We start from the raw sequence: 27568 nt of genomic DNA, 5'->3' as shown, positions 1-27568 counted from the left end.
TATAGATTCTGTACTGTTTCTCTTTTTAAGCAAAACTTGTGTGGCTACTGTTGGCTCACTGTTTTCAAATCTTCTCTTCTTATATATATTCACCCTTTTATATGATGTTACACTCAACACTAAAAGAATTTCCCAAAATTGCAGGTATAGTGATTAAATTTAAAGGTATTAAGCTGGCTAATAATGTGTCCTCACCTGTAGTGCAGAGAAATCCATCACAAATTTCTAAATAAATGCTGTTTTTCTGTGTTTAAAATGAAGCTATGGAAATTAGTTTGCTTATGCCTTGACAGTGAATATTTACCTAAATTCTAGCCAATTGTTCTATTTAGATATTAGAGTACAAAATGCCAAGAAATGAAAATACTGCTTTGTATTTTCCTTACCTTACTGTAGTAGTCTGCAACAGAAGGCAAACAGGAAGTGAACAAACTGCATTCCTGATTACTTTTTCAGGTAATCTGGATGTGTTCAATAGCAGTTTCAAAATTCCTAGCCCTTAGTGCCAAGTTTTGTTGCCATCATAGCTGTGGTGTGGGTGGAAAAGCCCAACCAGAAATGAGCAGATCTAACTGTAAGCTACTTTGCATGTTGTCAATTGACTATAAATTGCAGCAGTCATTGACTCAGTGGAACAAGCTACATAATTCAGGTAAGAGACTTGCATGTTGCTGTATCTAGCCACAGATCTTCACTGAATATCAATGTTCTTGTAAAGCACTTCTACCAGCCATTTACTAACAGTGTTTTCAGAGCTTTTTAGTGAATCCTGTTTAATGTGATCTCTTATTTAATAAGGTATAAGAAAAATGGAACATTAACATCTTTTTTTTTTTTTAATATCATTCAGATATTTTCAGGTATTCATCACTCTTTAAACAGCACATCTTGTTTCCCTGGATTTTACTTTCATCTGAAGATTGGTGAGTCTCTAGTCTAAGGGGAAAATGTTCCTAACACTTTGTGCAGGTGTTGAGGCAGCAGGTAACTGTTTTATGTAACCTTGTTACACAGCAGAAGTCTAGGTACTAAGCAACAAATATTGCAAGTGTCTCTTCTTGAGGGGTTGTGTTGGTTTTGGTTCCTTCTCTGGAGTGATGTTGTGCCATAATTTTTTTTTGCCATGTAGCAGACTTCTCTTCCTCAATGTTTTAAAGTTGTTAGCAGCAGAAAGTTTTTAGGCAATAAGCCAGTCTTATAAGTAGAAAAGGGAAAGTTGATTTTTATAGTTGTCTACTATTTTCATTTTATGAGGAGTGTATATTCACATATGGAAAAATATGTGAGTTTTTTACATGCATAATAATGTGAAATGGATGTGTGTTCATGCTTTTAGCCTACCTACAGAAGTACCTGTTTAAGATGCATGGGACTCCCACTCATGCCTAACAGCTATAAATGAATTCTTCACTCACAGGATGTCTGTTGTGAAATATATGTACATTAGAAAAATAGATAACTCTGCATACAGAGGCATTTTCATAGAATATGTTGTGAGAACAGGTCCATACCAAGTAAATATTTTCTGTGTAAATGTGGCAGGTATGAAGTCAGTAGAAAATATTTCCCCATACCCTTGTGATGGATTTGTGTTATGGAGTTGTGATTGGAACATCTGAAGCTTTGCCAGATTTCTGTGAGTATGGAATCCAGCAGGTTCTGGTAATCTAGTTTAATGTTTAGGTGTGGTTTCCATTTTAGAGGATGCAATAGAATCTAAGTGCTTTGGACAACAATGTAGGGATGTACAAGTGGATGGTGAGTAAGAGCATTTTTGGATCAGTTCTGTGTAGGCAAGTATTGGTTGCAATCTGTGAGGGTGGCTCATGGTGATTCTTTAAAAATTAGGTGGTTGTTTAAAAGGTATTTAAGGAAGCTGTTAGGTAACAGTGATTACATTCTCAGCAGTTAGGCTGATGTTTAGCTGTTCGAATAATGATATTGGGAAGGCCCCACAATGCAGCTTCTTATAAACCACTGCAAGAGTATATTTTTGTTAAATGTGTCAGGGTGATTTGTGTGGTTAGACCTGCTGTAATGCTGCTCTGAAGAGGGGGAGTGAGAGTAGGCCAGTCTGACTTACAGGTTTCCAGCAGGGCCCCAACTGCTGTGTGCCATCCCTTCTTTGTATTGCTAGGACATGCATTTTTCCTTTGATAAAGTGTTCATTTCATAAGTATGACATATTTAATATTTAATTTCTAGCTGTAGGATTGTTTTTAGAATTTCATGTCTGTGTTTAATCTGCAGGTAGGTGGAGAAGGAATGTGAGGACCCAAGGAGGTGTTAGATTTAGTGTAAATTCTCTCATCTCTAAACTTCTTGTAAATCTTTGTATGAGTGGATGTAATACCTGACAGACATGGAATTAAGATTGAAATCCATTCTCTGCACAGGTTTTCCATTTTGTTCAGATGATACATTGAATGTGGCATCCAGTGAAGAGAGAAGAAAATAATTTGTCTTTGAAGGCTCTTTGGTATGAATAGGGAGTCTTTTACTGGAATTGTAGATTCAGTTTTTTTCAGGGAGAGGAAGGGAGTGGGGAGAATGCCTCAGGTGTTGGCCTGCTTTATTTGTTGTCTGTAAGTTTTGGTGGATTTGGAGCAAGCTAGACCTATGTGAAATGCATATAGGTAGAGTCTCTTCATTTCTAAAGCTGGGGTGAAAGGAGGCTGCTTGCTCTTTCCTTTAGGAAACTTTAGTGGCTTTATATTAATATCTGTTGTGTGTTAATTTAATCCGTGTGACTGACTTGCACTTTCTTGTACTTTTCAAATGGGATGTTGTCTTGTTCTACCTGATCTTCCAACATCACTCTGAAATGTCACATATGCATTTAAAAAATCTCTTTTGGAAAATGTCAGCAAGGCCTAGAGTTGGTAAGTCCAGGTGAGTTTTTTATACTGTTCAGTGTGAGCTGTTTAAAGTATTCTGTAATTATGTGTTTCCAGGCTAAATGCAGAACCTGATGGATGGCAAAAGCTACTGTAACCTCATCTGTGCTGAGGCTCAGCACATCCAGCTGGCAAGGCCTTTCTGTGCAGACCCACTGGTCACGTTTCACATGTACCCAGAAGCACCAAGCCAGGTCCCTTTGGCCGAAGATTTGGCATTCCTGCCTTTCATGTCAGAGCATCTCATCACAGAGACCTTCTACAGCGAGCCCTGCCCCTTTCCCTACCAAATGCCCCATTCCAGTCTCCACAAAAGTGAGTACTCCTATGGCTCAGCTTTCATCAGGAAGAGGAATGAGAGGGAAAGGCAGCGTGTTAAGTGTGTCAATGAAGGCTATGCCAAGCTGAGGCACCACCTGCCCAAGATACCTTGGGTTGCCACTGTGGTACATTATTTACAGTTGTGACTTTATGGTGGTTTTTAACTATATATTTCTCTTTACTATTTATGTGGTTAAAAAGTACCTGGGAACACAGTAATAACTTACAACTCACTAATCACTTTATGTAAAGATCTTTTGTAAATATACTTGGATTTTCTGCTGATTGATGCTAGGTACTGGAAATCAAAGTCTTGCGGTGTAGTTTTGGTCTCAGAGAATGAAACCCTGCTGACTGTGTTCATTTGGTTTCTTGCACTCGTACTTTCAAGATGCTTGTATGGATGGCAAGTGATGTCTGCAGACTTGAGGCAAAACATAAGTGGACACTGACTCCTGGAGCTGCATATTTCAAGTACTGTGATGTAGATAAATTCAAATGCAGTGCACATTCAAGGCAGTGTTGACATTTTGTTCTATTTTGCTTTAACAGCTTAATATATTGTAGGTGTATGATAGCTCTTATAAAATCTTTCCCTTTCTTTTCATGGGTAAAGTCTCAGGAGTTAGTATATGATGAAATATTTATTATAAAAATCTTCCTGCATTTGTCTGGATTGATGGTGTAAGGCACATACTTTCTCTAGCACCTGTCATCTTGGGAGTTAGGTGTATTTTTTTATCTGTGACTCTGTATTCATCTCTCTTCAGAGGTTATACAGTTGCTGGATGACTAACTTTCATATATCCCCTTTGGAATGTAACAATTAAAGATAAAACTGATTTTTGAAAAATGGATCTGCATTATCAGTTTGTCATCATTTTTCTCCCTCATTATGCTGCATGTAAATTCCATCTATAAAAGTGCTCCTCTAAACACGCTTCAGAGTAGAAATGTGCACTTGTTCAGTGATTAGGTAAAGAAAGGCTCATCAAATTGTTAATTGAAAGAAATTTTTAATCCCTGACTCAGATGTAGCTTGCATATGTAGTTGCATTATTGTGTGACAGTTTTCAGTTCAGTGTGGAAGGAGGTGGTCCATGGAAGAATACTCTGTTTCTGGGGACAGTTTTGGCTTGCTTACTCCATGCCTGGGGGACAGACAGGTACACAGCTTTCTTTGCATGCCAGTCCTGTAGACTTCCAAAACTGAGTTAACCTGGAGTGATTTAAAGCAGGTGGTGCATTGGTGGATTTACAGGATTCTTGCTTTAAATTGAAAAAAAAAATTGCACAAAGATTGCCAGGTCAAAAAAAATTCAGGCTTGGGTTCAGTTTTTGTGTTCAACATGGCCCCAGTGAGTGGGAACTTGTTCAGTTGGTACTGTTTGGTTACTGGTTATGACACTTAGGGTCTACTAAAGAAAGAGAATGTAACTTGTTTGTGGAATACATGCCTTGATTGTTGAGTATCCCAGTCCTGGGAGTTGTTCTACCTCTTGGCTGCCTTTCCTGTGAGGCCTGAAGCTGGTGTGGGAAGGGGGAAGTTGGCTACAGCACTGTGGCTCACACAGGGGCAGCAGAAGGTGAAGCTCTCTTTCCTTGATGGGTGACAGTCACAAGAAGCAGGACTGAATGTATATACATCTTTTGCTAGTAGAAGTATTTCTGATCTTACAGTTTTAAGCTAAAGTGGTTTGGGTTTGCATTTTTGTTTATGCTTTGATTGATAGAAGGGCCAAACCATGAGATAGTTCTAAGTGTCAATCCTGTTAAATGTGGAATTTTGAAGATGTGTCCTATTTTACTGCACCTCTATAATGGGACAGCTATATGCTGATATATGTAGCATCTAAGTACATGTATACATTGCATTATAGATTCTGTACTGTTTCTCTTTTTAAGCAAAACTTGTGTGGCTACTGTTGGCTCACTGTTTTCAAATCTTCTCTTCTTATATATATTCACCCTTTTATATGATGTTACACTCAACACTAAAAGAATTTCCCAAAATTGCAGGTATAGTGATTAAATTTAAAGGTATTAAGCTGGCTAATAATGTGTCCTCACCTGTAGTGCAGAGAAATCCATCACAAATTTCTAAATAAATGCTGTTTTTCTGTGTTTAAAATGAAGCTATGGAAATTAGTTTGCTTATGCCTTGACAGTGAATATTTACCTAAATTCTAGCCAATTGTTCTATTTAGATATTAGAGTACAAAATGCCAAGAAATGAAAATACTGCTTTGTATTTTCCTTACCTTACTGTAGTAGTCTGCAACAGAAGGCAAACAGGAAGTGAACAAACTGCATTCCTGATTACTTTTTCAGGTAATCTGGATGTGTTCAATAGCAGTTTCAAAATTCCTAGCCCTTAGTGCCAAGTTTTGTTGCCATCATAGCTGTGGTGTGGGTGGAAAAGCCCAACCAGAAATGAGCAGATCTAACTGTAAGCTACTTTGCATGTTGTCAATTGACTATAAATTGCAGCAGTCATTGACTCAGTGGAACAAGCTACATAATTCAGGTAAGAGACTTGCATGTTGCTGTATCTAGCCACAGATCTTCACTGAATATCAATGTTCTTGTAAAGCACTTCTACCAGCCATTTACTAACAGTGTTTTCAGAGCTTTTTAGTGAATCCTGTTTAATGTGATCTCTTATTTAATAAGGTATAAGAAAAATGGAACATTAACATCTTTTTTTTTTTTTAATATCATTCAGATATTTTCAGGTATTCATCACTCTTTAAACAGCACATCTTGTTTCCCTGGATTTTACTTTCATCTGAAGATTGGTGAGTCTCTAGTCTAAGGGGAAAATGTTCCTAACACTTTGTGCAGGTGTTGAGGCAGCAGGTAACTGTTTTATGTAACCTTGTTACACAGCAGAAGTCTAGGTACTAAGCAACAAATATTGCAAGTGTCTCTTCTTGAGGGGTTGTGTTGGTTTTGGTTCCTTCTCTGGAGTGATGTTGTGCCATAATTTTTTTTTGCCATGTAGCAGACTTCTCTTCCTCAATGTTTTAAAGTTGTTAGCAGCAGAAAGTTTTTAGGCAATAAGCCAGTCTTATAAGTAGAAAAGGGAAAGTTGATTTTTATAGTTGTCTACTATTTTCATTTTATGAGGAGTGTATATTCACATATGGAAAAATATGTGAGTTTTTTACATGCATAATAATGTGAAATGGATGTGTGTTCATGCTTTTAGCCTACCTACAGAAGTACCTGTTTAAGATGCATGGGACTCCCACTCATGCCTAACAGCTATAAATGAATTCTTCACTCACAGGATGTCTGTTGTGAAATATATGTACATTAGAAAAATAGATAACTCTGCATACAGAGGCATTTTCATAGAATATGTTGTGAGAACAGGTCCATACCAAGTAAATATTTTCTGTGTAAATGTGGCAGGTATGAAGTCAGTAGAAAATATTTCCCCATACCCTTGTGATGGATTTGTGTTATGGAGTTGTGATTGGAACATCTGAAGCTTTGCCAGATTTCTGTGAGTATGGAATCCAGCAGGTTCTGGTAATCTAGTTTAATGTTTAGGTGTGGTTTCCATTTTAGAGGATGCAATAGAATCTAAGTGCTTTGGACAACAATGTAGGGATGTACAAGTGGATGGTGAGTAAGAGCATTTTTGGATCAGTTCTGTGTAGGCAAGTATTGGTTGCAATCTGTGAGGGTGGCTCATGGTGATTCTTTAAAAATTAGGTGGTTGTTTAAAAGGTATTTAAGGAAGCTGTTAGGTAACAGTGATTACATTCTCAGCAGTTAGGCTGATGTTTAGCTGTTCGAATAATGATATTGGGAAGGCCCCACAATGCAGCTTCTTATAAACCACTGCAAGAGTATATTTTTGTTAAATGTGTCAGGGTGATTTGTGTGGTTAGACCTGCTGTAATGCTGCTCTGAAGAGGGGGAGTGAGAGTAGGCCAGTCTGACTTACAGGTTTCCAGCAGGGCCCCAACTGCTGTGTGCCATCCCTTCTTTGTATTGCTAGGACATGCATTTTTCCTTTGATAAAGTGTTCATTTCATAAGTATGACATATTTAATATTTAATTTCTAGCTGTAGGATTGTTTTTAGAATTTCATGTCTGTGTTTAATCTGCAGGTAGGTGGAGAAGGAATGTGAGGACCCAAGGAGGTGTTAGATTTAGTGTAAATTCTCTCATCTCTAAACTTCTTGTAAATCTTTGTATGAGTGGATGTAATACCTGACAGACATGGAATTAAGATTGAAATCCATTCTCTGCACAGGTTTTCCATTTTGTTCAGATGATACATTGAATGTGGCATCCAGTGAAGAGAGAAGAAAATAATTTGTCTTTGAAGGCTCTTTGGTATGAATAGGGAGTCTTTTACTGGAATTGTAGATTCAGTTTTTTTCAGGGAGAGGAAGGGAGTGGGGAGAATGCCTCAGGTGTTGGCCTGCTTTATTTGTTGTCTGTAAGTTTTGGTGGATTTGGAGCAAGCTAGACCTATGTGAAATGCATATAGGTAGAGTCTCTTCATTTCTAAAGCTGGGGTGAAAGGAGGCTGCTTGCTCTTTCCTTTAGGAAACTTTAGTGGCTTTATATTAATATCTGTTGTGTGTTAATTTAATCCGTGTGACTGACTTGCACTTTCTTGTACTTTTCAAATGGGATGTTGTCTTGTTCTACCTGATCTTCCAACATCACTCTGAAATGTCACATATGCATTTAAAAAATCTCTTTTGGAAAATGTCAGCAAGGCCTAGAGTTGGTAAGTCCAGGTGAGTTTTTTATACTGTTCAGTGTGAGCTGTTTAAAGTATTCTGTAATTATGTGTTTCCAGGCTAAATGCAGAACCTGATGGATGGCAAAAGCTACTGTAACCTCATCTGTGCTGAGGCTCAGCACATCCAGCTGGCAAGGCCTTTCTGTGCAGACCCACTGGTCACGTTTCACATGTACCCAGAAGCACCAAGCCAGGTCCCTTTGGCCGAAGATTTGGCATTCCTGCCTTTCATGTCAGAGCATCTCATCACAGAGACCTTCTACAGCGAGCCCTGCCCCTTTCCCTACCAAATGCCCCATTCCAGTCTCCACAAAAGTGAGTACTCCTATGGCTCAGCTTTCATCAGGAAGAGGAATGAGAGGGAAAGGCAGCGTGTTAAGTGTGTCAATGAAGGCTATGCCAAGCTGAGGCACCACCTGCCCAAGGAGTACTTGGAGAAACGGCTCAGCAAAGTGGAGACCCTGCGTGCTGCCATAAAATACATCAGGGACCTCCAGTCTGTGCTGTGCACTGACTCTGGGGTGGCAGGAAAAGGTGTCACGGAGCCAAACCAAGCACCTAAAGCCACTAACAAACCAGCCCAGTTGTTGGAGACGATCTGAAGTGTTGCAAAGCCAGCCCAAAGTATCCTGTCTGGGAATGTAGTAGCCACTGTGTCAATGACGTGTGTGTTCTGGCACTCCTTGGGAGCAGATCGTGGCACACGTCACTGTCAGCCCACACAAGAGCTTAAATGTTGCAGATAGTTACTACACTTAGATATGAGAGGGACAACTGGGAAAATCTCAGCTGAATGACTTAAGTTAATTCATGAAAATCAGAACGAGTTTCTAAATTTGTCACCAAGCTAAAAATGTGACACCTCTATGTGTAAAGTAACTGTATGTATCATCACAACCTGCATGATTTAAAATAAAATCTCTCTACTTATGGGACTGAGATTCTCATTTTCTGTCATATTATTGATTTAATCTCACATGCACTTTCTTAAAATATTCACTTTAATTGCCAGTGTTTCTTTTAAAGTGCCTTTTTAAAGGTTCCAAGGAGGGTTGTTAAATGCCAAAAGAAAGGATAATTTAGTTTGAACCAGAAATATAGAGTAGGAGCTCTCTGAAGCACAGTTACTGAACATAGGAAGAGCATAAACTTTTGTGAGTGCTTTTCCATCATTTTCTTATTAGTGAATATTTTAATCGCATTGAAAACTTTTTGACATTGCGTAATTTCTATTGAAAATTGGATTCTTACACAGATGTCAGTGCCCTTAAAAATTACTAGGACTGCTTATAAAATACACAGTATAAAGAGGGCTGGCAAGGTTTTAGCCATCAGCATAAAAATAAACTGCAATAGAAATTTTTTGGGACTTTGACTGATAATGTTTGAGGTCTGGAGTGGTCTTCCCCAACCTCCCAGTCTGTTCCTCTGTACTGCTGATGGTTTCAGTTAAGTGTTATAAAATAGAACTGTGTGAAGATGATGAAGAGAGTTGAGCTTATAACCAATAAAATGTCTTAACATTTACTCTGTGTAAGGGAATCATTGATACTAAATAATTCTGCTGCCAGCATGAGAGCTTGTAGGCTGTCTGTGCAGCAGAATGTACAAAAAAATGGTTATAGACTTCCCAAGTGATGTATCCTCCCTAACTGCACTTATCCCACCCTGTTTTTATAGCAGTGAATTGAAACATGCCTTGAAAAAGGCAATTAAGTATTCTAAGCACCTCCTTCCCCCAAAAAACCACAAACAAAACTAACCAAACAAAACATCAACAAATGTCAACTCTTGGCCTCTCTTTTAAGGAGGATGTGAAAATTAGGGGTCTCAGCAGAGATTAACAGGTAGGTTTCTGCATTATAGCATGACATATTTTTGATAGGCACTTGGTAAGAGAGAGGTAGAATTCATTAATCCTTCCCCCTTATTGTGAAAGGAGAAAGTTGTCAAGTGATTTGACCTTGGTTTGTCTCAGCTTCAACCTTTCTGTGCACATTTCAAACATGTTGATTTGTCACACCCTGTGGTGGTAAGCTTTTTTTTTAATTTTCCTTAACCTGAACTGTAACTTTGATGCTGGTTTTTGCCCTGCAGTCATAGGCAGAAGCCTAGAGGACACTGAGCTCTCTTAAAATTCCCTCCCTGTGGTGCTGGAGATCCATGGGGAGCTGAAAATTGAGCAAATGTGTGGCAGTGAAATGGTCCTCTCTGAAGTCACGTTCTTCTGGGTTTTAACCAGTCAGGCCAGGATGGCAAATCCTGGGAGTAACAGCTGTGGCAACCTCCATAGCAACTGGGAAACACTGGCAGCCAAAGGCTCCCTGTGTCCAACAGGCAGAAGGGTGACATTTCTGCATTCAGACTAAATCCAAATGGTGTATTCTTACCAATAGCAGGTAAGTCTAAAATGCTGCTGTGCCAAAGTACTTGGAGTTGTCCAGAAAAAGCAGTGTAATTGCCTTTGTCAATGCACTGTTGTGTGTAGAAGCAGGGGGTGTTAAAATGTGCTTTAATGTGGAAGTGATAGTTGCCTTTCTTTGCAAAGCGTTCCATCTTGTTTTGGTTTATAACAGCAGTTTGTGCAGTCATGGAATAAATTGAAATATTGTGCTGATTTCCTGACTTAAATATGAATTTTGCAGCAGTTAATCCCCTCTTCTTGCTGGGTTTGCTGTGCTAGTTATCTGAAATTATGTATCTATTTGGGAGTCTCCATTAAAAAGACTTCCAGATCATATTTCTTAGATAAGACACAAAATATCATCTAAACGTGCGTGCTTAAACTGCATTTTGTAAAATAAATTAAGCATTTAAATTTTATAGGTTGTTCAGTTTCCATGCCAATGTTATAAGTGATTCTAAGCAATATTTAAAAAGAAAAAGATTAATGGAAGCTTGTCTACTACATCTTTTGAAATTACCAGAGATAGCATCGCATCATTGATCTTACTGTGACAGCCTCTGAATAGTTATCACTTGTCACATCTGAGCATCTCATTCTTTCTTGTTGCAAGCCATAATCCTACTGTTAATAAAACATGACAGGGCAGCTGTAAGATCAAAATATTTCCTCTTAATACATCATTATAAATAAATAACAGGGAAATGTAATCTTAACATCAAGTTCAAAACCTGTCACGTTTACTCAGCTTGTCAACTTGAGCTGTAATTTCTGTCTCAGCTTGTAAAACAGGGAAGGTTTGGCTGGTTCTGTACAAGACATCTTTAAAGGAAGAATGTATGTGTAAGAAAAGAGAGCAGGAAACAAATGTTGGAGGGAGGTGAAAGTTATTATATTCCTGGAGATTTTGACAGCATTTAGTGTTTCCTTGGGTGTTTCTGCCCTTTTTCCAGGTCAGGATTTGGGTGAGTGAAGATCACTGAAGTCAGTCACGTGGGCTCATCTGGCCAACAGCCAGTCTGAATATTTTGAATTCGGTGTTTTTAAACAAAAATAAACGATTAATCAAAATTACTGGGTTCTTGAGGTACACTGGCCAGCACTTGCTTGTTGTCTCTTTTCTTCCAACAGGTCACAGCCGAGTCCTGCAGGCAGCAGCTTTTCCAAGTATGGCTCATTTGGAAGGGTCCCTACCCAGGGGTCACAGGTATTGCAGTGTGAGGCCAGCTTTGGACAGGTTTTCCTGTTCCACTGTCATATCCACAGTTAATCCCTGCTGCAGGAGCTCTTTTGTTGTGTACCCTGCCTGGATCGCTGAGCACCTCACCCCCCAGAGGTAAAATCAAGTTCCTGTTTAAGTCTGGGATTTGTTTTTTGTCTATCTAAAGGGATAAACCAGGCTGGTATTTCAGATTAATAAATTAGCAGCTTGAACATCATTTGAGCTTTCCCACCCCTGCACTGGCAGTTTTTTAGATGTATTGACTAAAGTTATTTGCTACCTTGGAGATTATGAAGGGCAAAGCTTGAGTAAGCCTCCTATCAAAGAAACATTCCTTTAATATTATTGGGATAAATAAAAGCATTTTGCCTTAGCAGTCATCTTCCATGAAATGTTGCTAATGCTTTGTGACAGGGGATTATTTTCCCAGTTTTGAACTAGAAGCTGTCATCAACCAGCAGCTTTGTTGTTTCCTTCTCTGCTTTGCTGTTCCCTGAATGCTGCAGTGTAAACCATCAGCTCCAGCACTCTGGAGTGCACCTACGCTGTGCTCTGTGCTGCAGGTGGATTTTTTTCTCCTGATCTGAAGGGTTGCATTGTCTTGCCAGGTAAACAGTAAAGGGGCTGGTGCAAGTAATGCTGGCCCAGGATTCCAGCATGCTCCTGGCTCACTTCCTGTAAACCCCAAAGCGAAGAAATCTGAGTAAAATTGGGCACTGGTGTGTTTTTCCCAAGATCAAGGAATTATCCCAGCACAAGCAAGTTTTCTGTTTCTTCCCACACTATTTGGTTTGTGGGAGTGCTACAAAATGAGGTGGAGCGTTCCAGTTCTTAAACCTTACAAGATGATTTTTTTCATGACCTGCAGAATCTGTTTCTTTCAGGGCTGACCCATTTTCTTTTCTTTGAGGTGCCAATGGATTAGTCACTGCCTCCCTTCCCCTGGCCCAGCATGGAAGAGCCTGGGGGAGTCAGGGGGCACAGACAGTAACGTGCCTGTGCTGGCTAGAGGGGAACAAGATGGATTTTATTACCCTGGTACAGTAAAAGAGGGGATAGAGGTGAGTGATGGCTGCTGTGTGGTAGCTGGGGGCAGTTCTCACACCACCTGAGTTCAGTGTAGCAGTTTTTGGTTCTTCAGTGTAGCAATTTTTGGTTCAGTTTTTGATGAGATTAGAGAACAGATCACCAGGACAGCAGGTGCTTGAGCAGCCTTGTGCTGGTGCTGGGCACTGAGCCAGCCTGAGGCAGCCCGAATGCTGCTGCCAGCAGTTTAGGGGCTGCTGTTGTGTGTAGACACAGAACCATCAACAGCACAGGAAAAGGGTTTGTGTTTTATGTACACATGTCCAGCTTGAGTCAGCCACAGACCCAGGCTCAGGGTCTTTCCAGAAAGGGTAGTGAAAGCTTTAATTCATTGGTTTGTTAGCACTTCAAACTTAACACAAAAAGGAGCCTGTTCTTTCTCAAGAACAGGGAAGTACCTCATCTCATTGTTGATGGAAATCCTCTTGACAGGCCTTAATATAAAAGAAAATAAAAATTCCCAACAACCCCCCAAGAGGCAGAGCTAGTGTTGTATGTAATGAGGAAGGACTTGGGCATGAGTGATGAACAGTCTGAATGGCTTTAGTGTCCCCTGTTCCTTGGCACACACAGCATGGTTTGTGAAGTACACTTGTCTGTAGCTTTTTCTCTTGGGAAAGAAAATACAGATCCTAGTGGCAGTGAATCTGAGCATATGCTTCACTCATCTTGCTTTCAGGTGAGCCTCATGCAGTTTTTTTGGGCTCGCTCTAGATGCTGTTCAGGCTTGTTTTACTCTAGTCATATAGGCACAGGATGGCCTCCCAGCAAAAGTTGCGTTACTTGGCCCATTATTGACTGTTTTTCAGTGGAATTGTTATTTTGTTCCTGCTAACAGAGTGAAAGAGGCACGTTCCTGGTAGAGTTTGCTAAACCACTTGTGTCACATGGAAGGCATCCAGTGTGCGTGCAAAAAACTGCACAGGGTGACATCCTGGAATATGTGAATGGGATGAAACACTCCTTGCTCCCTGGAGACAGAGTGCTGGCACCCTGGGAGCCAGATGGGGCCAGGTATGGCCCAGGAACTGTTCTCAGAGGCATTGAGACAAGGGATCCCTTACGAGGTAAGAAAAGTGCTACTCTCTTCCTCCTCTTGTTCCTCTGGCACACCAGTGAGGATAAACTCCTGTCAGGGTGCTGCTGCCAGAGAAACAACAGAGCACAGACAGCAGCCCAGTGTTGCTCCAAGCTTGCAGGGGCTGATGGATATCTGTGTGTAACCTCACCAGTGTGACCCTGAGGAAACTGTGACCCATAAAAATGTCATCATCTGTGTCCATGGGTGTAGCTGGGACAAGGCTGTGGCTGCCATGTGCAGGACTGTGGCCTTTTCATGACACATACAAGTGAGACAACTTCCAGGAAGCATTCATCTGAGCTTAAATGCTCACATTTGTACCAAATGGTACATCTGGGGGTGATTTTATCAGCCAGACGTAGGAGATTTCAGCAGCTCATTCATTTTTCCTGTGTCTGACAGTCAAGCTCCACTGACTTACCAAAATACTATTCTCAGAGCAGTACTGCTAAATTTGGCAGCAACAACAGAAATTACTGTCATCTTGTTCTGTTTTCTTGTTCATGTAAAACTGTACTGTTTTCTTGTTCCTCTGATGACAAATTGGGAGGAAAGATGCTGCCAGGCCTGTTGGTTTAGTGGTGGTGTCCAGGCTGCTCACTCACCTCTGTGACACTGTGGTGAGGTGTTAGTGAGGGGCAAGAGTTGATCCTGCCTCTTGAGAGGAGTAGAAAGTGCATAAAGCTGCAAAGCCTGATCTGTCTGTGTGCACTGCCCAGCTGCTTAAGGCTGCTTGCTGTTTCTCTTAACAGCCTCAGAAGATGAAGAAATTACAGTCCAGTTCTGGAATGACAAGCAAGTGAAACTCCCCCGTGGTGTGGCTCTGTGGATCCCTCCTAGCCTGTGGGAGAGGATTGTGGAGATGATCCACATGCCCTTCACCAGCAGGGTGAAGCCCAGACCAAGCCAGGACTCTAACTCTTGTATTTTTCCCTGCTGTCCCAAGGCATCCCTGATTCCTGTTTGTGCTCTGTGTAGCCTTGCCAAGCACTGCTTGCTCTGCTCTCCCTGCTGGCCACATTTCCAGCACCACTGTGCTGGTGGCATCTGCTGTTCATCAGCCTGGGTGAGGTGCATCTGCTGCTGCCAGCCCTGTGCTGCTGCCTGGTGGGCTCTTCCCTCCAGGTCTCTGCTCTTTCAGGACAGAGCTGAAGAGGCAGAGTCCAGCAGTGAGCTCTCTCCAGGCCTTCTAGAATCGAAAGGCACAAAACAAGGAGAAGCTGCAGCTGTGGCAACATCTGCTTCCTCTTCTGATTCAGAGAGGGACCTGAAGCCACCCCTCACTAAGGGTACTGGGGGGGACAGTGCTGTTAACACAGGCTCCAGCTGTCTTGAAAAGCCCAGGTTGAGGAATTCTGCAAGACCTGAAGGGGAATACTGGAAAAGAAGTCACCACAAGTCCCATTCCAGTAATTCAGGTACCTTCAAACAACCCCACAGGGAACCAGCTGCCAGAGGGAACAAAACCAAAAGTCTTCTGGGCAGGGCAGTCACTTTGCCTGCAGTTTATTGGTATTAATACTGTAAATTTGCATATCAGACTCTGATACAATTCTTCCTGCTCCCCAATATTTCTGCCTCCTCATCTGGCTCTTCTTTTGGCCACTTTTCCCATGGAAAACTACCAGAAAAACTAATTTTATTTGGAAGCCAGATATTCCTCTCTGTTTCCTGTCATTTTCCTATGCCTTTTATGATGCTAACATCTTCATTAACCTGGCATAGCTCACCCATTCAGAACAAACTGAAATAATTCCTTTCAGGCTTAAAGTGCATTTTTCTCTTTTGTTTCTCCATTTCAGTTCTGGTTTCACTCTTAGACACAATTTTACTCCTTCCCAGGACCTGGAAGTTGTACAAAGGGCCAGCTGGAATCCCAAGCCATCTTCATTGGGGACATGTCCAGTGTGGCCCCAGCTCAGCAGAGTGCAACGTTTGAAACCACTGACCAGACTCCCAGAGGGCAACTCACACTGAAAACAATCCTAAGAGACCAAGATTTCAAGCCATCATTGAGGGTAAGATAATCTGTATTAGTTCTGTGGTTATGTAAGCAGGAGGTTTGTTTGAATGGAAAAAATATTCTTATAAATAGTTTGGAACCTGGCAAGAAAAAGACATTGTTTGTAACTGCTTCCTGAGGGCATCCACCAGTTTTGTGATAGGTAGGAAAGTTCTCCACTAATGAAACCAAACCAAAAATCCCCAAGCCTTAAGGAAGGGCTGGAGCTATGTGGTAAAATGGAAACAAATGTCAGTAGCCATGTGAGCATTCCGTGTTGCAGATTTCAATTCAGAAACCTGCCAAATGCCCATTGACATCTACCCAAAGAAGTCCTGTGTTAAATCCATGGAAAGGTGCTGAGCTCTGCCTATCAAATTGTGACAGTCACAGTTTCTGCCTCTGAGAGATAAAAGCAGATTCTGTTTCAAGGCAGTCTTTGCTGAGTTTCTTCTCTTCCTCAGTAGAGGCAAGCAGTTTAAACAGCAGATTCCTGCTGTGAAGCTGGGGGATACAGAGTCAGCAAACTGTGTCACAGCTAGGAACAGCACCACTACCCTGGTTTTTAGGCCTGGTTTCCCTCATGCTTTAGAAAAACTTGAAAAAAAAAATCAGAACATGAATGCTAAAAAAAGCAAACAGAAATGAGGAAGAAAAAACTTACAGGAAGAAGGATAAGATGAAAGAGAATGTCAGGATGAACAGTAACAGTGCTCTGCACAAGAGCATCAGGGTAGAATTAATAAATGATATTCATGAAATCAAATATTAGCTTCTCTGTACCTTCATGCTCTTGCTACTGTGAGCTGACTGCAAAGTAAAACTTCAAATGTTCTAAACTTGCATGTTTAGAGATGAATCCATTAATAACATGTCTTGATGAACAGAGAATATACAGGAATACATCTTGTATTCTCACAACTGTACTCATTCATTTTAAGCAGATGCCAACTTATCAACTGTATGGTTCCTACTTTCTATTTCTATTCTACTTTATTGGTTAAATAATCATAGTTACATAACCACACACCTTTGTAATTGATTTCCTAGGAATTTTCAGGCCAGTGTGGAGCTCCAGGCAGGCATGCTCTATGTAAGCAGTGTCAGAGCTGTGCACTGAAGTGACATGAGTTGCCTTTTGGTAAAACTAATAAGAAAGCAGAATTGTTTCATTCCAGCCCCAAAGCAGCAGCATGAATCACAGTAGTGGATGCAATGTGGCAATACAGGGTATAATGACAGAATTTCATTCCTGTAAAAGAGCCCCTTGGTGATTTAAACCCACAAGATCCATTGCTACTCTGAGATAGCTGAAGCAGTTTTATCACATGCTGCAGGCTGCATCAGAAGTGGCTTGCAGCAAACAAGTGGAGTGAGAGGACAGGCTTCCTACAGGTACTCTCTGGAGGGCTGATGTCCCCTCACTGCAGTCAACAAAATCCTCCTCACTTCTGAAGTAAAAAAGTTTTTAATCAAAGCCTAGCAGCTTCTGAAAATCCTTTGGTCTTGCTGTCCGATTGTGTGTTTCAGCAGTAAAGTTTGTGCCAGCCCAGAAAATAGACCTGTATTAAAGCTATGTGAGGCACAGGTACAGCCAGCAAAGCAGCAGTTAACAAAGACACTGATGCTTTTTTTAGACCAGACTTCTGAGGGATTTGTTTTCTGTCTTCCAGGAAGGCTTTGCAGCATCAGAACAAAGCTACAATGCAGCATCTGATGATAAATGTGAAGCCACTTGTGTTGGAGATGACAAACCTGATGTTACAGACCCTGTCAGAGCTCACTTGCAGCAAAGCAGAGAGAGACATGATCAACCAGAATTCAGTACATGTAAAACTGATCAAGTTCAGGGGCTGAAATTTCAGGTAAACTGCTTCTACTCTATCAGTGTTATATTTTTTTAAACAAATTAGGTTCTGCTTCAGGTACTGTCTCAGTAGAATATCTTTATGGATGACTATATAATTTTAATAAGTGAGAAACTCTGCTTTCACCCACATTAAAATTGAGCATCCTCATTCTTTATTCCAAAGTGCTACAGTAAATTCTTAACTATTTGGACTTGACTTTACAGTTCTGAAGAGATCAGATGAGCTAGTAGGAGCACTAAAAGCCCGAGCAGATGCACACCAAGAGTCCAATAAACCTCCCATTTGTCTACAGCTCTCTGGGGTGAGCCACAGAAATTCATCAAAACAGTTTCTGTTTGTAGAAAGCCAGGAGGAATGGAGAAACAATACAACCTGACAGCTGAAAGATTTTTTTTGGGGATTAAAGCACAAGCAAAAGTAGCCAGAGGCTAAAGGACCTGCTACTGTAGATACAAACAACAAAATGATTAGCATTCAAGCCACTGATTTTTATATTCTGATGAAAATGAATGGAAACCTTAATACTATCAGCTACAGAAAGATGACAGATCACATCACTCATTCTAAACATGGAACCTGGTCCTTTGGCAAAATTAAGCATCCAGGGAGTTTTGTTAGTGGGACTGCTCGTGTTTAAAGCATATGAACTTGGCCATAAGCTGCAGTGTGCAGTTGCTCAGCAGTAAATTGGATAATTTAGGGTACCCCACAGCCCTCAGAAAAGAGGTTTAGTGTGGTCTGCAAAGAGACAGAACCTGAATCAATAGCTCATGTGCCTAGACTGAACACCTGACACACATTTCAGCATGTTTCTGAGTTGGGGTTCTAGGCAGGGAATTTCATTTGCATTTCATTTCTTTACCAGACTAGCAAAAGTAGAGATAGGAGAGTGGCTTGTGAGCCAGCTGCTCCAAAACCAGTGCCAGCCTACAGAAGCTAATGTACACCCATATTCACACCACATGGATCATGCTCTCTGGTCAACACTGTGACATGGGGGCTCTCTCTGAGGATAATACAAAAGAAGCTGTCATCACAAAGGCTTGATCATATATTTTATTTCACTGATTGTATCTTTAATTGTTCAGAGCAGAAGAATCTGGAATTACACAGTCACATAATTGGATTTAAAAGGCACACAATGTACAAATATTTATAAAAATCAATGTACAAAGTGGGCTGCATATAATTGCATTAAGTAGAAAACAAATATACAGGCCATAAAAATGGAGTCCCAGAGAGGAAGCTACTGTTAAAGTGCTAACAAGAAAAAGATATCTATAGCTCATTACACACATTAAAAAGAGCCTCATGTTTTATTCCTGCTATTGCCAGGAAACAACAAATATCACAGGACAAAAGTTAAATCAACACTTTGTCCTGCATTGACATCTACTACATGGGTTTGTTCCACCATGTCTTCTGAGATTGCTGTGACAGAATAGATGCCAGGAGAAACTTCAATGTAGAAATCTTTGGAATTTCTTCTGGGCTTTAAGAAAAAAAAAAAAAAAAAAGTTATTGGGTAGTTATCTTAGATTTCCCCCCCAAAAAATTTGTGTTTGGGTAAAAAAAATTACATTTCATCTGCTATATAAATAGACTAAGATTTTTCTAAGTATATGGAAGGCAGTGCAAACAAAACTGTAAAATGTTTCTGTCAGTACAAAAATTAGCAAGTGCCATACTCAAAGTATTCCAGCTAATGTTTCAATTGGTGGAAATAATCACTGTGCTGTAAATTTACATCTTACAAAACTGAAATTTACCAACCTAGACAGTTCTGAACATAAACCTGGGAATTCCTGTTCCCTATACCAAAGGTGCTCTCAGTAATTAATAGTGTGGCACAGATTCAGTGTTTCTCATCTTTTCTGGCTTGGAAGTTCCTGAAATTGATTTGCTGAGGTGTTAAGCTTTGAAAAATAAAACCAGTTTTCTTCTCCTTGAGGAACAGGAGTCTTCAGAGAGCCTGTGGGAGGACCAAGTGCAAGAATGCCACAATCTTGTTTCCAACTAATTGTGCAAGTCTCTGTATGGCCATTTGACTGCCTACACATATATTATGCTTGTGAATCTGCTGTGCCATCAAGGTCTCCAGATCTGTCACAATTTGTAACCAGCTGGATTCAAAATGATAAAAGAAATGCTAGCAAATACCTCCACTTAAAACCAAAGTATTCTATACACTTACTCTTTGCTGGCAAGTTTGAGCTTGGCTGGGTTCTACAGAACCTTCAGTCTCCTGGAAAGAAAAATAAAATTATTTTCTAATGATCCAGCATACAGTGCAAACCCAGGCCAAGAGAGGGGAAGCTTTAGGTGCACAAAAGGATGGATAGTACACTGATTGGTGCCACAAGAAGTGACTGTGCCATCCCCCAACCCAACACAGGCTTGGATCAGTCCAGGTGTTTTTATGTCACCTTTCATCAAAACCAGAAGTACCCACTTACCTCTTCTTCTGTGGGATCCATCTTTCTTTCTACTGACTTGCCATGATACTTGCAGAAGTGTCTGATTTCATTCTCTTTGCACTTGTTGGTTGCCATAGACCTATAGCACTTCTGGACAGCAACAGAAACAGAAAATATCACGTGAGAGGTGTCAAACCATACTTGCAGCCACTGCAGATTTACAATTGAAAGTAGAACTACACAAATACTGATGCTGTGTACTAATTGGCTGGTTTGTTCTCTGTGGGGGTGAAAACAATGCCTGTACCTCCAAAGGCCACCTGCCTTCTGCTACAGGACTCTCTCAGGCAGGCCTGATTTTGTGTTCCTAACACAATATGTTATTGGAATTAAATACCAACAATATGTAGAGCGGGGACTCTGACACCTCAGAACTGAATTAATGAAAATGTCAGAAGGAATAAATACTCTAGAAATGCCTGCCTGATCAAGAAAAGCTCTGGTGGAAGAAGACATAGTTTATGGGTCCTTGAGAGGACATGTATGCAAACCAGGTGCTCTGCAAGCCAGTCAGTGAAGGTGGGTTCTGCAGGCCATGTGCAGCAGCAGTGCTCTAAAAGCAGAATATGTTAATACTGAAAAATGAGTCAGTAAAGAATCTGAAGTGTCTTCAAGGCTGGTATCCTTTCCACAGCAGCTTTGAGAAGTGCATTTAAGCACACAGCAGCCGCCTTCTGGTTGCACTGCAGATGTGCTGGCATCTTCCCCACTGCAAATTAAACTCTTGAGTACAGTTCTGCTGCCATCTGTTGTCACCACAGAACTCCTACCACTGTTACCTTTTTGATCACAGGGACCAAAAAGATCCAAAATATCTCTTATTTCACTGGTGTTTCTCTTGCCCCTGACTGTCAAGACTAAATGTAACAAAATTAAGGCAAATAGAAATTCTTATTTCCAAATCTACTGCTGTCCTTTATTCCTTAGCTTGTGCACAAATCAACAGATCTGGTTGCTTGTATTGCAGTTTTTGTGAAGCTGCAAAATATATCAGATGCTCTGACCTGGTGCATAATGCTTCACAGAGCATCTCTTTTACATGATGGCACAGAGCAGAGAAATGAAATCCAACTTTTGGTGAGAAATGGATAAATTTCGATCCCTTAGCAACCCCAAACATCTCATCTTAAACTACAAGTTTAATTGTTTGCATTCAAGTGCCTAAATGGTTGTATTCAGCTGTGGATTTTTATTTGCACTTTGTAAAATTTACCCATGAACTTATGGGTCTGACATTTCCCCCCTTTTTTATGACTCTTCTTCTCTAGAGAAACGACTGAAGCAGTACTGTCTTGGCTGATGCATGAATGTGGAAGTCATCCATTGCTTGTTCCAATTGTAATACTCTTAACAGGGCACAAGATAGACCAAAAGAATAATTTAGGATCATAGAGTCCAACTGTAAACCTAGCACTGCCAAGTCACTGGTAAGGATGGGCCTCACTACAATTTGTTTTGTCTTGTGTAAAACTCTATTCTGCCCCAGTTGTTCTAGGATTAACTGCTTACTGCGTGTGTACTGCTTTGAAATTATAAAGGAGTTGCTTATGAGCTAATCACTTGATGTGCTGGAGTACTGTTTTCTCTAATTTAATTGCAGACTTGGGCTCTGTATCAGCCCTGCAGGCAGTGAGCTCCCTGCTGAGTTAGGATAACAGATCCCTAAGGGCACCAACTGAATGGAATTCTCAGTTCAGTGCAGTAGCTGGGCTGCAGAGCTCTGCTCACAGGGAGGGGCTGGCAGAGGCTGGCTCCAGTCTGCCCATGTCACCCAGCAGAGCAGTGTCACCTGCCAGCCAGAGCACAGTGGAGCTGTGCACCTGCACACCAAACCTCTCCATTTCTGCTCAGCACACACAGAGAGCTGAGCCCACGCTCCTTACCCAGGAGCTACATCCCAAATCCAGTCTGGCCTGGTTTTGTCTGGGATGGTGCAAGTTTTCCTCCTAGCAGTTGGCAGAGTGCTGTGTTTGGGAGTTAGCAGAGTACGGTGTCGATAACAAAGTGGTGTTTTGGTTATTGCTGAGTAGTGCTCACCCTAAGCCAAGGACTGTTCTCACACTCTGCCAGTGGGGAGCTGCACAAAAAGCTGGGAGGGAGCAGGGCTGTGACAAGCTAGCCAAAAGGAAATTCCATACCATAGAATGTCATGTATGTAAACAGGGAGAGTTGTCTGAGGGGCTGACTGCTGCCTGGCACTGGTCAGTGAGCGGTGATCAACTGTATTGTGCATTACTTGTTCATCTTGTGTTTTATTTCTCTCTCCCCTTTTCATCACAATTATTACTGTTATTACCATTGGTGTTATTGTATTTTACTTTGTTTCAATTAATAAACTGTTCTTATCTCAACCCACGAGTTTTGTTTTCTCCAGATTCTCCTCCCCATCCTGCTAGGGGAGGAGGGCAGGGAGGGAGTGAGCTGTATGGTACTTAGTTGCTGGTGGGGTTAAATCACAACAGCAACAACACTAAATTCAAAACAAACACAGGACACAAAGCATCTCTGCACTGGAGACTGAAACTCTCCCTTATGTCCAGCACCCAGAACAGGATATCAGCCAGCAGGAGTGGCTCACGTTCCCCTGATAACAACACAAGGTTACTATGTCACAAGGCTATTTCCCAGCAGAGATACTTTGAGCACTGGAAACATTCCATACCTTGTGACACAATGTATTTTGTGATGCCTGACATTTCTGTCTGTCTAACCACACTGCGTTTCCACCAAGAAATGGAGAAACCTGCTAAAATCTGTACCGGGCTACTGGGTACTGTCGATAGAAAATGCAGTGATGTTTATCAGCCAGGGTGGAACCAGCTCAGCCGGCCAGGACAACACCGCTGAAATGTACCCTGCACATGATGCTGAATGCCCCAAACTTCTTCATCTCGGCCGGCACCCCGGGCTCACTGCTGAACCCTTGCCAATCAACGAGCAAACCTGAAACCCAATTTTTGCAGTGAAAGTAGCGAGGCCTCTGGCAGGCACATCCTGAGCATTCCCCTTTGGGCGGCTCCGGGGCTGACCCTCACCTCGCATTCCTTTGAGACTCCTCTCATCAAATTCATAATCGAAGCGAACGCTGCATTGAGGCGTTCCCGGTCCCGGTCCTGCAACGAGAGACATTCCCGGTCACCCAGCGTGCCGCCCGTCGCTTAGAGCCAGAGCGTGGCGGGGCACGGAGCCGCAGAGCCCTCGGGGGCACCGGGCCGGGCGGGTAGCTCTGCGCGGCGGTGTGTCCGCGGCCTGTACGGAGATGGATCTCCGTGCATCTCCCGGTCCCTATCTGTATGTGTGTGTGCGTGTCCGCGGGTGCGCGCACGGCACTGACCAGGACCGGGCCCGGGGCCGGGGCCGGGGCCGCGCCCGCCGAGCGCCGCCGCCTCCGCTCCAGCACAGCGCGCGCCACCGCCATCCCGCCCTGCGCCGCCGCCGCACTGCGCACGCGCCGCCCCGCCCTCAGCCCCGCCTCGCCCTCAGCCCGGCCCGGGGGCACCGGGGCGGCTCCCGCCGGGATGCGGCCCCGCGGAGGGCTCGGGCGCTTTGTTTGTCCCTCACGCTCGCTCCCTGCCCTGCGGTAACGCAGGAGAGGCGCGTCCGGGCAGTATTTCCCGGAAAGGGTCAGTGAGGTGCCCCCGGATGCTACCCCCCGGATGTCGCCGCCGTGCGACAGCGGGGAAGAGCCCACAAAAGCCGGAGCCCCGCAGTGCCCCGTGGTCTCTAGGGGGAAGCGGCGCTCCTCGCTGCTTTTTATTTAAAGTTCCGCGGTCCGAGCTCACGGTGCCGGTAGGGGGCGATGGCCGGCCGAGGGACGCGGTGCGGGTCACGACCGGGCCGCACAGCCCCGCAGCCGCTGCCGAGGCCAAGCCCGCTGGCCGGGCGGTGAGGGAGCCGCGCAGCATTCCTCTCCATCAGATGAGGGAGCCGTCTGCCCCGCGCCTGGGCAGCACTGCTCGGGCCCGAGAGCAGCACTCGCCTGCTTACCAAGCCGGTTCTGTCCCCGGAGCTGGGTCTGTCCCAGGAGGGCAGCGCCAGGCTCCGGTCACCGCTCGGAGTTACCGGAGCGGCTCGGGAAGTGGCTGTGGCCGCGTGGGAGCAGAGCCACTTGGAGCCTTCGCTAACCTCGTGTGCACCGAGGTGACAGTAGTAAGGAAAAATAAGCATAAAAACTTTCTTTAAGTCCCATATGGCCCAGGTTAACATGGAGGCCCTGATCCTTCAAGTCCTTCATTCTTGTTGAGAGCTTTGCTAGCTGTAATCTCTCTGACAAGCAAGAAAAATAATCCTCTCCTAGTTTACATTTTATTGTCATCTCCCAGTCGCTTAAGCAGAGCAGCAGCCAGCCCCCGCAGTAAACAAGCCTTTCACAGGCTGCTTGCTCTTTAAGACATTGAAAGCCCCCATTCAGTGCTCAAATCCAGCTTAATTTTAAGTTTGGTCTCCTGTACTCCAATGAAAATTTTGGCAAGCTGCTGGAGTGCTTGAGGTCTGGGGAACTGAATGCAACATAAAGGGGGGGAGAAAAATAATATTTGATAAAAGCAATGTTAGTGTGTTTGATGTGGTGGAGAAGCAGCCAGAACAGACTGCTTCCTGCTTAATTGGAAATTGAACGTCTTTGCATCATGCCTTGTTAGCAATGGTCTCCTGGAGAGGTGAGTGGGTTTGCTATGTTGCTGCTCTTGTGAAATAGACTTGGAAAGGCCCTGCTATGTCGTTTTCATAACATGCAGAGAAAACTGATCATTTTTTCTTCCTGCCAGGTACTTGCAGCAGTAGCTTGTTGTTCAGGAGGTAAATTATTCCTGTTGTGTTGAAATTTAAACTCCCACTATTTTTTGATGTTTGGTGACACAGTACTCTTTTGCAGCTGAGTAAATACATCTGTCCCAAGAAGGCTGACAGCTGAAATAGCTTTTGCTTTGAAACACTCATTCACATCAGAATCCAGATGAGAGTTACCCTTATTTCCTGTACATTCATTCTTTAGAAATATAATGGAGGTTTGTGAAATGCTGGGCATTTCCACCAAATTCCTTGTTGTGTGGGCTGATGGATCAGAATATCTGAAGACAATGTATTTCATTTTGCTGGTGAGGTGGCAAAAGCCAGGAATAGTTTATCCTGAGCACAATGAATTTCATTTTACTGGTAAGGTGGCAAAAGCCAGGAATAGTTTATCCTGAGCACTTGGTTCTCGGCTCAGGGAAGCATCCTTGAGTAGGAAAGATCATAAGCATTTGCCTGATGCTATTTTGCTTCCATTTAAGTCAAAGGAAAGAAAGTCAGAAAGTGCTTAAAAGTTCCAGAAATGTGTAGTGCTGGAATTTGTATTTCAAATTGCAGAATACATGCTGCTCTTTATTTTTCTTCTGTACCTAGAATCATTTGGTTAATCTATTGTGAAGTCACTTGTCTTATCAATGCCTACCTAACACTTTAAGATATAGGAGCAGTCTCTGTATTTTGCCATACTCATGGTCCTGCTAAGAACTAGCATCTTGCCTCTTCTGTATTATTTTATATCAACAGTTTTGGGTTGGTTTCTCATCTGCCAAACCATCAGAAGCCGTGGACACGTGTGCCAGGGAGGTGGCCCGCACAGACAATGCCGTGCAGGGATTTCTTCCCCCCAGGTACGCGATATTCTGGGGAGCCCTGGCCAGCGAGCGGGACACCTGGGCTGCGCTGCCCGAGCTGAGCATTGCACATTGCTGCCGGGGGCTGCATCGGAACCGAGGCACCCGGCACGAATGGTTCAGAGGCACCCCGCTCCTCCCCCGGCCTCCACAGGTGCTGTGAGTGCTCGGAAAGGCCCGGGAGCTCCCCGGCTCGCAGCTCCCCTCCGGGAGCCGTCTGCCCCGCGCCTGGCGCAGGAAGCGCGCCTCCCGCACTCCTCCTTCCTTCCGCTCTGCCCCGCAAGCGGCGCTGCCCGAGAGGAGCCCGAGCTCGGGGTGTTTGAAATAAAAACCGGGCGGTATCGCCCCTCCGGGCTAGAGTGAGGAGGAAGGCTGTCAGTCCGGGGGGCTCGATCCTCTCCTCCTCCTGTGCCCATCGCATCTCCCCGCGGACCAGCCGGCCCTGCCTGGCTGCTCCCCTCCCTCCCCCTGTCCGGGACCCGGGTTTGGGGCTGGGGGAGGCGGTGCCCACCCCTCCGCGGGGCCGGCGGGAGCGGAGGCTCGGCAGCCCGGGGCTGCAGCCCGGGCCGGGCTGCGCTGCGCTGCGCTGGGGGAGCAGGTTTCTTTGTTGGCTGCCGGGTGACTGGTTCCCATTAATCTCCCGCACTGGTCGTGGCCGTCTCCACTTCCTGCCTTTGCATACTTTTCTCTCCCTCGATCTCAGTCCCTTCCCACCCCCCTCCCTCCCCCCTTTCTTTCCCTCTTCCCAGCTTCTCCAAAAAAGCTACAACCGCCCGGGCTGCGGGACGGGGGCTGCAGGCGGCCGGCGGAGGGAGCGCATCCCTGCGCACCTCGGTAAGGGCCGGGGCGGCGCGCTGCCGGGCGGTGGTCGCCTGCGGGGACCCGGGCAGGGGAGCAGGACTGGGGGGAGAAGCGATTGCTCGTGCTCCGGGTGGCCGTCCCTGCGCACCGAGAGCTTCCCGCCAGCGGGGCGGGCCGGGGATGCGCGGTGGCGGCGGCGGCGGGGGCTCGCCGGGAGCTGCGGCACCCGGAGCGCGGAGCCCCCGCGGCAGCGGAGCCGCCGGAGGCCGTGCCGGTGCGGGCCGGCCCCGCCATCCCTGCGGGACCCTGCCCTGCCCTGCCCCGGGGGAGCGCAGACGGGCGGGGGTCCTTGCGCACGGGCGGAGCGGGGACCCGGGGCTCCCGCGCTGGTGCCACCGCCGTGCCTCGCGGGACGCTGCTTTTGGCGGGGGTGGCGAGGGCAGAGGCACCGCGGAGGGACAGAGCCCGCGGGGCCACTTCGGCCCGAGCGGGGTAACTCCGCTCCGGTTGGGGAGCCAGCGCGCCCAGCGTGGGGCTCTGAGCTGGGGAGACGGGAGCTGCGGCTCTTCCCTTCCAAAGCCCGCTCGCATCGTCTGTCCGGCCGGCTGCGGTGTTTGCGTGCGTGCTGAAAAGTGTAGAGGAGCCACCTGGACTCCGGCGGAAGACTTTAGGATCCCAGGACAGATTTGGCTGAAGAGCTAAGGGAGTTGTGCCGCAGTTCACTTGGTGGGAAAATCAGATGTCCTGCTCTTGGCTTGGTACCCAAAGTTTGCGTTACTAAGGTCACTGCAATCAAAGAGTAGCGGTTACATATGAGAGAGCCTTCTTGTGTTTACTCCAGTTTTATCACTCAAATGTTCTTCAGATTTAGTAGTCAGGCTGAATGAAGCATGGAGTATGTCAGTGGTAGCATTTTCTACACCCTGTGCTGATTTGGGGAATAGGTTTTCTTTCATTTTTATGCTGGCCAGTCAGACTTAACTTCAGGCATA

General features: G+C 44.1%; 4 protein-coding genes across 7 annotated transcripts in view; 3 read left to right on the top strand and 1 right to left on the bottom strand.

The window, feature by feature from the left end:
- Positions 1 to 3319: 3319 nt before the first annotated feature.
- Positions 3320 to 8925, top strand: ASCL3 (achaete-scute family bHLH transcription factor 3). Of its 3 annotated transcripts, XM_071427942.1 has the most exons (3): positions 3320 to 5745; positions 5944 to 6016; positions 8048 to 8925. In XM_071427942.1, exon 3 carries the CDS (start codon positions 8053 to 8055, stop codon positions 8590 to 8592), a length of 540 nt encoding a protein of 179 aa, XP_071284043.1. In that variant the 5' UTR covers positions 3320 to 5745; positions 5944 to 6016; positions 8048 to 8052; the 3' UTR covers positions 8593 to 8925. The 3 variants fall into 3 exon arrangements, with proteins under 3 accessions (XP_071284043.1, XP_071284042.1, XP_071284041.1); XM_071427941.1 differs by having other exon boundaries at positions 3320 to 6016; XM_071427940.1 differs by having other exon boundaries at positions 3320 to 6016; positions 6636 to 8925.
- CUNH11orf16 (chromosome unknown C11orf16 homolog) lies at positions 8230 to 17596 on the top strand. The gene is given in 9 exon segments (XM_071427937.1): positions 8230 to 8305; positions 10088 to 10389; positions 11526 to 11730; positions 12527 to 12677; positions 13541 to 13769; positions 14536 to 15149; positions 15151 to 15201; positions 15626 to 15801; positions 17459 to 17596. Coding segments are annotated over 6 exon segments (1347 nt in total). The 5' UTR covers positions 8230 to 8305; positions 10088 to 10389; positions 11526 to 11563; the 3' UTR covers positions 15761 to 15801; positions 17459 to 17596.
- Positions 17597 to 18698: 1102 nt separating this feature from the next.
- On the bottom strand, positions 18699 to 26870 carry AKIP1 (A-kinase interacting protein 1). The gene is made up of 8 exons (XM_071428378.1): positions 26725 to 26870; positions 26606 to 26675; positions 25777 to 26129; positions 23468 to 23882; positions 23169 to 23246; positions 20113 to 20223; positions 19851 to 19901; positions 18699 to 19148 (listed from the first exon to the last, which is right to left on the bottom strand). The coding sequence occupies exons 1-8, from the start codon at positions 26868 to 26870 to the stop codon at positions 19005 to 19007; spliced, it is 1368 nt and encodes a 455-aa protein (XP_071284479.1). The 3' UTR covers positions 18699 to 19004.
- DENND2B (DENN domain containing 2B) overlaps positions 26300 to 27568 on the top strand; it is a 153660-nt gene continuing 152391 nt past the window's right edge. For both annotated transcript variants that reach the window (XM_071427929.1, XM_071427928.1), the window contains exon 1: positions 26300 to 26609. The gene's annotated coding sequence lies outside the window, so the exon portion shown is untranslated. The remainder of the gene's footprint in view (positions 26610 to 27568) is intronic.

This window comes from Agelaius tricolor, unplaced genomic scaffold (assembly GCF_023055355.1).
Source record: "Agelaius tricolor isolate 1412-34295 unplaced genomic scaffold, bAgeTri1.0.p SCAF_5, whole genome shotgun sequence".
Classification (NCBI taxonomy): domain Eukaryota; kingdom Metazoa; phylum Chordata; class Aves; order Passeriformes; family Icteridae; genus Agelaius; species Agelaius tricolor.
This window is presented reverse-complemented; position numbering and strand designations above follow the sequence as displayed.

Excerpts from the sequence above, each read along its gene's own strand:
- AKIP1 (XM_071428378.1), bottom strand. The coding sequence starts at position 26,870 with ATGGCGGGGCCGGCCCGCACCGGCACGGCCTCCGGCGGCTCCGCTGCC. Across the intron at positions 26,676-26,724 it reads CCGCTGGCGGGAAGCTCTCG|TCCTGCTCCCCTGCCCGGGT; the intron begins GTGCGCAGGGAC and ends TTCTCCCCCCAG. Across the intron at positions 23,247-23,467 it reads CGGCCCCGGGCCCGGTCCTG|GACCGGGACCGGGAACGCCT; the intron begins GTCAGTGCCGTG and ends CTCTCGTTGCAG.
- ASCL3 (XM_071427942.1), top strand. The coding sequence starts at position 8,053 with ATGCAGAACCTGATGGATGGCAAAAGCTACTGTAACCTCATCTGTGCT.